The sequence below is a fragment of the Hipposideros armiger genome, unplaced genomic scaffold (assembly GCF_001890085.2).
Source record: "Hipposideros armiger isolate ML-2016 unplaced genomic scaffold, ASM189008v1 scaffold_447, whole genome shotgun sequence".
NCBI lineage: Eukaryota > Metazoa > Chordata > Mammalia > Chiroptera > Hipposideridae > Hipposideros > Hipposideros armiger.
The window spans coordinates 783935-796272 of NW_017731797.1; the positions used below are offsets into that span (position 1 = coordinate 783935).

The 12338-nt window shown below is 39.0% G+C and overlaps 1 protein-coding gene across 8 annotated transcripts in view; it reads left to right on the forward strand.

Moving 5' to 3' along the window:
- The first annotated feature begins 733 nt into the window (after positions 1 to 733).
- Positions 734 to 12338, forward strand: part of GPATCH8 (G-patch domain containing 8) — an 86972-nt gene continuing 75367 nt past the window's right edge. For 6 of the 8 annotated variants that reach the window (XM_019665591.1, XM_019665593.1, XM_019665589.1 and 3 more), the window contains exon 1: positions 734 to 858. Coding sequence is in view for 2 of the 8 variants with exons in the window: in XM_019665586.1 (XP_019521131.1) it covers positions 814 to 858 (45 nt within the window). In the remaining 6 variants the exon portion in view is untranslated. The remainder of the gene's footprint in view (positions 859 to 12338) is intronic. The other 2 variants (XM_019665594.1, XM_019665587.1) reach the window with 1 other exon arrangement.

Consider the following 12338-nt stretch of genomic DNA (forward strand, 5'->3'; position numbering starts at 1 on the left):
GGAGGGCAGTGTCACTGGCCCTCATATGTGGGATCCGAACCGGGGCCCTCTGGAGTCCCAAGCCAGTTCTTAACCATCGCGCCACTCGGCCGGCCTGGCCCTTTGGTTTTAAAGTTCCCTCTGCCCCAAGGGTTCCCTTGCTGTTCCTCAGGTCAAAGGTAGTTTCAGAGGTCGTCCCTCTCATCACTGCACCCAGTTTTACTTTATATAGCACTCTTAAAATCTTAAAATTATGTAATTGTTTTATTATTTATCTGATACTCCTCACTGGACTGTAAACCCTAGACGAGGTCACCTTTTAATCCTCAGGTCGTACTGGGGATTCGAAAGTCTGGCTCCGTAATCCGGGATTTCAACCAATCTGCTACATTATGCTGCTGTTTGGTGTATAAAGTAGAGGATGAGCGTCTGCAAATACAGGAAGGCAAGAAGGGAGAAAAAATATATACCGCACTAGGTAAGCGAGCAGGCGCCAAACATCCAGACCCGTGCGCACCCTACGCCCTGTGACCTTTCTCTCAGGAAGCGCTTGCTGCTCTCCGGAGCGAGTGCGCACGCGCGGCAGCGGGGTTGCCCTGGGCGGTGCGCGGAGCTGTAACAAGAGGGGAAGGTTCCGCCTCCGGAGCTGAAAGGCGCCTGCGCCGGCTAGGCTCACGTCAGATGCGTCTTCTCGCTCCCACCCTCCCTCGTCTGCGCGCGTCGAGTGGGCGTGGGAGGAGGCGGGGAACAGGGAAGAGGAGCGAGGGGGCGGGTGTCGCGGGAGGGAAGGAGCGAACCGGGGAGAGTCGTCCTGAGAGGAGTGAAGGCGGCAAAATGGCGGACCGCTTCTCCCGCTTTAATGAGGACCGAGACTTTCAGGTAAACACGGGCGTTGCCGAGGATCCGGGGAAGGCGCTGACCAAGCCGGAACCTTTTCCTCCCTCGCTCCCGGCTCTCTTTCCTTCCAGATTCTGCTCTGGCTTACGAACCGGCTCCCTCTTCTCACTCAGATTTCTCCAGGGGCCTCCCGGCTTGAGGCGAGGCCGCATCTCCTCTCACCCCGTATTCTCTTATCTCTTATACTCAGGCCGCCGGTTTTGTGGCTTCGGCCTGTTTGGGCTTGGTTTCGGAACCCCGGCCTGTCCGCGGGTGGGGGCTTGCTTTTCTGTGTCTTCCCAGCCTGTGGAGGAGCAGGGCTAGGCTCCCCGGGGAAAAGAGGGTTGGGTCGGGAAGGTTTGGAGCAAGTGTTGCTGAGACGAGGGATTCCGAACCCCTGGATTTTGCTTGCACGGCTCTTCTTGAGGGTCCTTCTCCCACTTTCCTCCTCCTAATGAATAAATCTCTTTCATTGTCTATGTTTCCGTATCTTCGCTTGGAAAAGGGTCCCTTCATGGTTAGTCAAACATTGAGATTTCCCCGGGCATAAATGTTGTTGTCATTAGGCCGTTAATTGGGTTTAGAAAACAGCAAGTTACAGGGCTATGGTTGATGTAAGCTTCGCCCCAAATCCTACCTCCAAAAGATTTGTAAGGAGCGTAATGGACTTTCCAAGTGTGTGATAACTAATGCCAAAGCCTTAATTTTTCTCTCTTCAGTTGCAAATGTCGTATGGAAAAATGTCCTTGTGATGACAACCATTATTGAGGAAAAAATAAAGGCAAATTAGAGTAACTCGTCTTTCGGTTGTTCAAAATACCTTCCTGTTGAGCATTGTTAGTGCAGAAATCTCTGCGACTAAAAGGGATTTAGTAGAGATTGGCTATTTCTAGGGTAAAATCCATCCTTAGAGTCTCGAAGAAACCACTGCATTACTACTGCATATCCTGGCAACAGCAATTTGGGTCAGAGGATGAACATCCAGAACTCAAGTTTTTATCCCGCTGCAGATCTTCCGAAAAGTGACACGGGAATACACTCTAGATACGTTTTGGAAAGCGGTTTGAAGGGTTTGAATTCCTTGAGATAAGTGGGTTGGTAAATAAATAGGTTAAATAAGCAGTTAAACCAACACAGAATAGTGCATAGAACGTTTATTTGAAGTTTTGCAGCAGTAAGGGATCTGGGGGCTGTTGAAAAGCCTTGTGATCATGCGCCTGCTGTATAACTGCAGCACAATACAGGATCTCAAGATGTTTGAGGATACAATGCAGGCCCAGGGAAGTTTGAAGCAGTTCATATCAGCTGTTTGATCCCTGAGGAAGATTGCCCTTTAGCGAGCAACATAAAACATGAGTAGGTTGCAAGATGTGTGGGCTTTATTAGTAATTTTTAAAGAAACATGTTGATAACTAAGATCCTCAGTGCTTTTGAGAGGAGAGAATTTCAAGGTGACCTAATAAAATTGAAAATAGATTATATGGACAGTTAAGGTTTTTTTTTTTTTTTGACAGTTGAGTTTTGACAGTGAATGCCTGTCAACCACAGAATTTCAGCAGGCTTAAACAAGATTTGTAGGGCCTTTAAAGAAGATTTTGAAAACTGGATAGCAGAGTATAAATGCCGTCACCTGAAAAAAATGAGAAAAGTCTTCTTTTTTCAAGTAAAATGACTTTTTCCTGATACTCTAGTTGGGCTTATGTAAAACCTATTTTGAGGTGCTTGGTAGTCTTTTGAATATACTACATATATTTTAAATTTATTTCCTGATTTTATGTTGAAATGATGAACTCCTGCTGTATTGGGTCAGCTAGGGAAATGGTTTTTTTAAAAGTCAGATGTCCTAGCATTATGAGTAAGGAGAGTATTGTGAATGAAAACCTTTTAGACAGTTATAAGATGTTAAAATTTGTAAATTATCATGCTAAAAAGCATTCATTTAAAAATAAAGTAGAATTTTTCTGGATGTTTTCCTAAAGGGAAAAAATATAGATTGATTTTCATTAATGATATCCTTTAAGTTATTGGAGAGAAAATGTAATGTAATTGGATGCTCCTACATATAGTATATCTAAAACATTTTTCAAGGTCAGATTATTCAAAATTAAATGTGGCCTTTTGGTAAGGTTTTAAGTGATAAACAAGGCAAGGCCACTGAATACACTTGAAAACAAATCCAAAGTAGGTTTTCAAACAAAGTACATAGATCCTGTTGCTTTAAACAGATCTTCTTGTAACGCTGGAAAATTTTCCATTCATCTTCTCTGGTAAATTCTAGATGGCTATCATTGTCTTTGCCTTTAATTTGGAAAGATAATTTAGAATTGTAGAACTCCGCTCTTTGCCAATTTACCATCACATGCAAATTTTGGAGAGTTTGAATGTTGTCTCTTGAACTTAGTACAGAGTCAGATGGGTTTGCTATTAGATTTTGTGAACACCTAAAGTTTTAAAGGTGTTTTGTATACAATGGTGAGGAGCTTAACTGTGGTATGCCACTTGAAGCATTTATGAATATAAAGTGTAATCATTACCAGGGACATTTAAAAGTTTTTGATAACTTCATTATAATAATAAACAGGTACTATTCTACAGACTTTACATGTATTACCTCATAATCTTCACAATTACCCTGTGAGATAGGTACTATTACTCCCATTTTCAAATGAGGCAGCTAGCTGAGGCACAGAGAGTTAAAGAACTTGGCCAGGTACACAGAGCTGGTAAATGGCAGAGCCTGGATTCAGACTCTGGCTTTTTGACTCTCAAATTTGTGCTCAGGACCATTATCTCTACTGGCAGTTATATAGTTTATATAACTGTAATTGAGTCATCAACCATGGAAGGTAAATTTATAGGTCACAAAGAATAAATGAGCTTTTAGAGAGGTGATACCATTAGTTTTTTTCCTTTTCTGTTTTGTTCAGATCTGTTTCTTGTCCGTCTCCCAAGGGCTTCTAGGGAGGCTCTGACGGTGGTAAGTTACACTGTCATAGAGGATGTATTGTTAACTGTTGTTTTGGTTTAGACATTCTTTTGTGTAGCCTTTTTAAGTAGTAGTTTGTCTTTGGAAATCTTTGTGATCTAGGCTGATGTATTTATTTTTTTAAAGTGCTTTAAGAAGAATTTTAACTGCTGTAAGAATCTGTCTTCAGTTTCTGAATGAGACATGACTTCTGCCTACATTTACCAGATTAAGGCATATCTGTTCACAGATTGAAATGCTACACAAACTAATGGAAAATACCTAATAAAATTTGGGGTGTAGATGTAGTCAACACTTTGGATAACAGGTTCACTAAAGAAAGTTTTATTTGTACAGTGAGGTACAGCTAAGGTATTAAATACACAGCTTACTTAGCATTTAGTGGTTGCCCAGCTATAAATGGTGATGCAACTGAAGAACAGTGAGGAAATGTTCTTTAGTTTGTATACCTGCAGCAGACTGGTGATTTAAAGTAGCCTCTCATTTCCTTCTTGTTCTGAATGTTTTCTACATTAGATTTCTAATGAAAAAGAGCTACCAGAATAGTGAGTGATAAAGTAATGTGAGAAACAGATATTATCTTAAAGGTCATAACAAAAACAAACATTTCCCAAGAACTTTCTGTAATCTATGTAAGTACTCATAATGGTAAATAGCAATAAGCAAGTCATGTATTACTTTTATATAGTATGTTTGTAGGATTCCTCTTTGTGTTCATATATGATACCAGGATGTGTCCTTCAGATCATCTTTATTTGAGACCATTAAATGAGGAGGTTTCCAATTTAAAAATACTTAGGTCACAGGAGCATATTAGTATATTTTCTGTGTGGTACTGTGTAATGGAGTTGGTATTCTAATGCAGGCATGCTGGAGATCAAACATGGGCAAATATTCTAATCGGTTTTCTGGATCTCTCTCCCATCATCTGGAAGAGATGCCACTAGCTATGAAAATCAATGTCACCTTTGCTTGGGATACTGAAACGTAGGCAAAAGCATTACTATTCTCTTTCCCCTACATATTATGATAGGGGAAAGGATTGAAACCAAGGCAGTACAGATTTCAGAATACTGATGATGAATTGTCATTATTAACAAATGCAAAACTATTGATTAATACATTCTCAGGATCAAGAGTCACCAATTAAGGTCAGCATAAAGGAAGGCTCCCTGGTGGTGTTTTGAAGGAAAAGGATATATATTTAAGGCAAAAGGCACTTAAAAACATGGTCCAGATCAAGTAATAACATCATAAAGACATAATTTGCCTTGGAGGGAGAATGGGGTTGGCAAAAACTGTGATCATAGGGCTTCATGTGATGGTATGCGTATTTGTTTTCAAAGTAGGCATGGGAGACCAAGAAGAAACAGATCTAGACAAATATACTATTAGGCTGACTAGTGTCATCAACATTTTAGAAAAATAGGTGTGCTGTTGTATTCTTTCCTTTTATTCTATTATGTCACACAATTCTCAGTACCGCAGAGACTTTTATAACATTTTCTCAGGTCTTTATGATAAGTTACATAACCAGAGTGAAAATTTGTGTGGGGGGGGATATATATATATATATATATATGTATGTATGTATGTATATATATTTAGCTGTCCTGATTGTGCTGCTTCATAGCTGAGATACATTTCCATGTAATTTTTATCTATTTGGATACATGATAAAATGAAAAAAGGATAGTGTTTTCTTGATGTGGTCAAGATTACCATTTTCTGAAAAGGAATAACAGAAGTTCATGAGGTCTTGAATTATGGATTTGAAACCCATGTAGAGCTTTCTTTGTTCTTGTGATTTAATAAGTTTCTAATATTTTATTAATGAAAATGGATTCCAGCTTGAGTTAGACATCCAGTTCTTTGAATTCTATTAAAATTCCGTCCCTGAAACAACTTGGTACTTTTGCTTGTAGTCTGGCATTAATTCTCTTTTCGTAATACTAAATTGCCATTTAGTATTAAGTGAAAGCTGACTCATGATAATTACCAAAGGAATTACAAATAACCACCACAAATACTGAAAGAAGTCATTGATTTGACATTGCAGTGAATACCAAAAGATGTTGTAATGATTTTTCAGTTATAAAAAGTGAATTGTCCATTTAACTATGGAAGTCCAGTCAGATGTGCTTAATGCATATTGTGGGATTAGTCAATGCAAAAATTTATGCCCAGGCTGAAAGATAAAATATGCTGTATTGTCATGTTTATACTAAGTGATTTCTTTGGGATTTAACAAATACATTTAGTATTTTATACCTAATTTAGGAATGTATGGGAGGAAAAGTAGCTAAAGTTGCTTTGACATGTATATAGGTTATTAACACATGATGTTTTAGTAAATGCTATAGATAGTAAGAAATTTAAATTAGGGCCAAAACGGGAGTTTCCTGTTCTTTGCCTTAATTTTTATTTTTACTGACAGTGTTGATGTCAGATAAATCTTGCATTTTGGGTCACTCTAGTGACGAGAAAACTATCTTTGTAATATTATATTTGGTCTCATCTCACAAGGTATCAAGTATTGGGTTGTTGGAAAAGTCATGACTCATTTTTGCAACGAAAAACAGAAAAAATACGTCATGACTTTTCCAACAACCCAATATTTGTTGTCATCCTTGCCACTCTTTGGCAATTACATTGATTTCAAAGAGGGATTTCAATTTATCTCTGTTTTATAGAACTGAAATACAAAACAGCTCTCCAGGTTTAAAGTTGTAATACAGAAAGTCATTGCTCTTGTTTTGTGACTGACATTTTAAATGATTGTTAGAAAAGTCAGTACTCATATCTTATAGTTCATGTAACGTTTTCCCAGAGTTGATGAGGGAATTTTTCACCCTTTTTAGGCAGTACTAATCAAAAATCAAGAAATGAATTTCATACTCTAGGTCTTTACTATAGAAGAAGCTAAAGCTGATGCTTGTGGATTATATGCTGTAGTGTCCCTTGTTGCTATTAGTAAAATTGTAAGGTCTTTTAAAAGAAAGGTTGAAAATTTAATTGGTTTAATACTACTTTAGGGTATCACCTGCACTAGATATAAAAAGGGATATATTTACCTTAAGAATATTTTTTAGGGCTGGCCGAGTGGCGCGATGGTTAAGAGCTGGCTTGGGACTCCAGAGGGCCCCAGTTTGGATCCCACACATGAGGGCCAGTGACACTGCCCTCCACAGCTAAGATGCTGAAAAACGGCTCTACCTGGAGCTGGACTGCCGTGGGTCGCCGGCGACGGCATAGGCTGCAGCCCCTATGGCAGTGCGTTGCCATGGGCTACCGTGTGTAGCCAGCAGCCAGGCGTGAGCGGCCAGCAGCCGCAGTGAGCGGCCGTCCAGAAGCCAGCGACTGATCTGCCTCGCCCGGGAAGAGCGCAATGATGGTGCCAACTTGGGCCAGTGAAGCGACATCCTCCACAACTAGACTGAAGAACAAAGGGACAGCAACTTGTCTGTTCCCCTTCCCCCAATTTCCCAGTACTGTTCCCATCCCCCCAATTCCCCAATAAAAATCTTTAAAAAAAATATTTTTTAGAATATAAAGTAATTTTTGAAAAGATTGTTGAATGAAATTATTTGAATAGTGGTTGTACTAAGAAGTATGTGTATGTCTGTAAGGGAATTTGGTTAAGAAGTGGTGTTTTCAAGGAGCTTTTGGTCTAGATGGAGAGAGAGCAAAAGTAACAATATTTAGTTTATTACTCATAAGACCAGCATGATTATTAAGATGAATAGTATAGTGAGTAAATGCAAAACTCTAAGGAAAGGAGAGAACCCTTAAAGTGGGGTGAGTGGATGTGCCTTTATGAATTAGCATTTCAGCTGGATCTTTATTTTTTATTTTAAGATTTTATTTTGGAATTGGGGAAAGGGAACATTGTGTTTTTCTAGGACCCATCAGCTCCAAGTCAAGTTGTCCTTCAGTCTTAGTTGTGGAGGGCACAAGCTCAGCTCCAAGTCCAGTCGCCGCTTTCAATCTAGTTGCAGGGGGCCGCAGCCCACCATCCCATGTGAGAGTTGAACCAGCAACCTTGTTGTTAAGAGCATGTGCTCTCACGAGCTGAGCCATCCAGTTGCCCATTGGCAGCTCAGAGGCAACTCAGCTTGGGCGCAGCTCACTGGCCCATGTGGGAATCGAACTGGCAACCCTATTGCTCAGAGCTCGCGCTCTAACCAACTGAGCCACCCGGCTGGCCCTCAGCTGGATCTTTAAAGATGAGGGATTGCATCCTTGCAAAGGAAAAGAATGAGAGGCATTTAGTTGGAGAAAATAGCCAGGGTAAAAATATAGAAGTAAAACAAGCAGATTGTTTTGTTTTGTTTTTTAGGACAATGAATAAACCATTGGGCATAGGGAAAAAGTGAAAGCTAGGGTTACAAAAGTAAGTTTTGTTTTAATGCTTTAAGCAGGAATGTACTAGCTATTTAAGGTGTTTAAATGGGAGATAGACATCAAAGCAATTTTTCAAGGAAGATTAGTTCAGATACAATTGTGTTAGATGTGCTATACTTAACAGTTAAAACTAATAACCAATGTCCATTAACCAGAGTTTATGTGAGTGGGGGCAAGGGTGTACAGGGAGTATACAAGGGAATGATTATAATATGGACAATGTGACAAAGCTTGGCAGGAAGATAAATGAGGACCTTTGGGGTTGAAGGGGTAGGAGGTAGATTGAAAAGTTGGATCAATGGGTTGTAGGTTCCGATGGGGTTTAAGAATCAGACTGGAGGTACTAGAGGGAATGAGCTGGAAAGATAGAAGGTTGTGGTTGGAGAGCGCAGTGTTAGAAATAGAGATTATGGAAGGATTGAGAATGTTGATAATGACCATGAGAGTGAAATGGCTAAGGCAGAATGGACAACAAGATCATTATAGGAAAGAAAATTAAGGAACTGAGGCACCAGGATGATGTAGAATCATCTTACCTGGATATTAGAATGGTAATATTGTATGCTGTCATGGTTTAATAAGTGCCCTTATATATACATTCTTGTCTAATTCTTCCAGTAACTCAGCTAAATAGAGTAAATAGTAACTCTGTTTTATAGATTAAGAAAATGAGGCCCAGATAAATTATTTTGCCTAGTGTAGAGCTGAGTTTTGAACTTTAATCTTCTGATTTCTTTTGTAGTGTTTTTTTTCTGCTGTAGTATATAGATGGGCTTCTTTTTGAGGAGATAAGTTCTGGTATTGTCTATAGAATGCAAAGCATTGTTTCTCTTTAATACACGGCAGCATGTTTTACCAGTTAAATAACTAGTAAGAAATAGTTGGTATGCTTATCATTAAATATTATATATTTTTTCCAAAACATCTCAGTGTTATAAGTTTGATTATGACCTGTTGTCGGCCTTTTTACTGTGTATAGGTAAATTCCATCCCATTTTCCAAATATTTATTGAATGCCCATTTGTTAGCGTGGCATCATAAAAAGGATAAGAAGATGAAAGTCAGTCCATTTTGTTCATTTGTTCCAGTAAAAAAAGTAGATGGGAGAGGAGAATGGTACTTGTATAGGAGACTGTCAAATTAGGGTACTATAAATTTATCTTTGATCAGTATCAGCATCAAAAATTGACTGCTATGATATCTAGTGATAATATTGTCAGCTACTATTTGTCAAGTATGTATTACATGACAGGCCCCATGCCAAGGCATTTTGGAGATATTTATCTAATCCAGGTAACTGTCCAAACCAGGTGGTGTATCTCTCCCTCATTTTACAGATGAGAAAACAGACTCAGAGAAATTGAGGCCACACAGTTAGTAAACTCAGACTCGAACCTTAATCTCTCCTAAGATGTGACTTTTCCTTTGGTTCCTGATTGCCGCAAGTATAAGATCCAAACTCACTAACTTGGCTTATAAGACTCTTAAGCATCTGGTGCCCTTGTAACAGGTGTATCTGTTTTCCCTCCATTGTCTTGCCATCCTGCAGTTTCTGTTGTTATCTGGACCTGCTGGGTGGGCTCTTTCGTTATTCTTGTTTTTGCATATGTTCTTACCTGTCTGGAATTCAAGACTCAATATGAGGTTATCGCTGACATCTTTCCTAGGCAGTTAGTTGCTTCATTTTCTGTGCTCCGACAGCACTTTTGGTCATATTTCAGTAATAGCACTTTTACTAGTAATAGTAGTAGGTAACAGTACAGAGTATTTACTCTGTTAGGCACTGTGTTATGCACTGTTATCTCATGCAGTCCCTCAGTAAGGTAGCTTCTATTATCCCTATTTTACAAATGAAAAACTTACCCAGGTCACACAGCTGTCAAATTGAAGAGGTAGCTTTCAGGTTGTTTGGACCAGTCTTAGCCTTTAAGAACTGTGCTGTTTTACGTCTCCTCCTATAAACTTCCTACTTATAATTTATCCCATCTCACTGGACTTAGAATTCCTTGAATGAGAGTCTTTCTTGTTTTATTCATTTTTCTAGCATTGAGTCAGGGTCTGGCACCTAGAAAGTTGCTCAGATATTTGAATTAATGGTTAAGTAAAGCCAAGTATGTAGGTTTAGTAGGGTCTGAGAACAGTGTCCAGACTTGGGGACTCAGCTTCCTTCTGTGCTGTGGATTATCTAGATTGAACTATTTCTATGATAGCCTGTAATGCCAGTTGAGGGATGTTTCAAGTGTGGAGGTTGTGTTACGGATAGTTATAATCTTACTTTATTAAAAACTATATTATTACAGCAGTAATCTTTTAATTGTGAGTTTCCTTTTGTGTGACACATTGTACATACACTTGTTTTTCTGTGGACTATTTTAAGAATTTTTGTTACATGTCTGAATAGATAGAGCTCTATTATACCAGCCAGTGGTAAAAGAAATAATATGCATTACTATGCCTCCCAGAGGAATTCTTAATTTAACTGTTGCCTTCCTACCATTTTGAATGCCTTAAGGATGATTGCTGTATTTCGCATGCATTTCTTAAAAAAGTTGATTTTTCCTGTGGGGTTTTAAAAAGTTACTAATTTTTCAGTATAGTGCTTTTTTTTGGGGAAACCAATCCTTTCTTGTTCTAGTCAAATTATTCAGAAAATTTGATATGTCAAACAGGTGTACATGTATTTTTAGACAACTGTGATATGCTCATACCCTTGACCCAGAGAAACATGTTTTCAAGTTCTTAAGTTATTTGCTGAGGCTGCTAGCCAATTATCTTTCCTACCAATTTACATAGAATTAAATTTAATAGCTGAATTTATTCTTCTGGGTTACTGACTGACCTCAACAGTGCTTTAGAATATAATTCATTACTTTGTACCTCTTTAAACCTTACAACCTATGTAGTAATCTATAGGGTAATCATTTGGATTTTACAGCTGGGGCAACAGGCCTAGTCCTAGAGAGAGGTTTGGTAATTTGCCCAAGGTTATACAGCTAGCAGATGGTAATGATGATTTCTGGTGTCTCTGACTTCAGAGATCTTTGGTTTTTATAATAATATACTGGAAGTCATTGTAAATCAAACTATGATTATGAAAACAATAGTGAAGAATTGGGGTTTTTGAGGAATTGACCACAATGGTGTTTTTGTCCACTTTCTAAATTGAAATAAATTTTAATTTAAGTATACTAATAAAATGACACCAGTAACCCCCAGAATGTCCATTTCTTTTTGGATAGGCTTTTCCTCCTGAGACATTTTTCTGAATTAGTTTATTTGGAATGAGCAAGGGAGAGGGGGACAGAGATGAAGTCTCTTATTTATTTGGTGACAGAAGAGGACTGGTTTTATTCATAGATGAAATATGAAGCTGTCCTGTATGGCTCTGTCTGCCAAACATACCATTTTTTTTGCCCGTGGCAGGTGAGATCAGCATCATTATATGCTTTGAATTTAGAAAGTCCAAATTATAAACAAGTATGTTATTTGAGTTGCGAGGTAGGGCAGTGGTTAATTGATCTACTTAGTGACATTAGAGCAGCGGTTCTCAACCTTTCACAGGGGTTGCCTAAGACCATTGGAAAACACATATTTTCGATGGTCTTAGGAACCGAGACACTGCTCCTCTATGGAGACACTGCTCCTCTATCGGTCTCCAGGCCCACATGCAGATACGCCCACATACGAGTACTCGGCGACCCTTGTGAAAGGGTCTTTCGATCCCCAAAGGGGTCGCGACCCACAGGTTGAGAACCGCTGCATTACAGCATCTCTAAAGGAATAAAGGTAAATACAGGACAAAAGGTAAATTTTGGTTGGGGAGATTTGTAGACGTCTACAATATGGAGCTTAATATCCAGAGCCAGGTGCTAAAAGATAGGGCTATGAGTGATGCGGTATACCACCAAAGATAAAACTACTTTAAACTTGGCTCTTACCTAGTCTAAATGGGAAAAGTCAGGCAGGATTTAAAACTTTAGTCTGTATAATCTTTTTTTTTTTTTAAAGATTTTTTTATTGGGGAATTGGGGGAAGGGGAACAGACAAGTTGCTGTCGTTTTGTTCTTCAGTCTAGTTGTGGAGGACGTTGCTT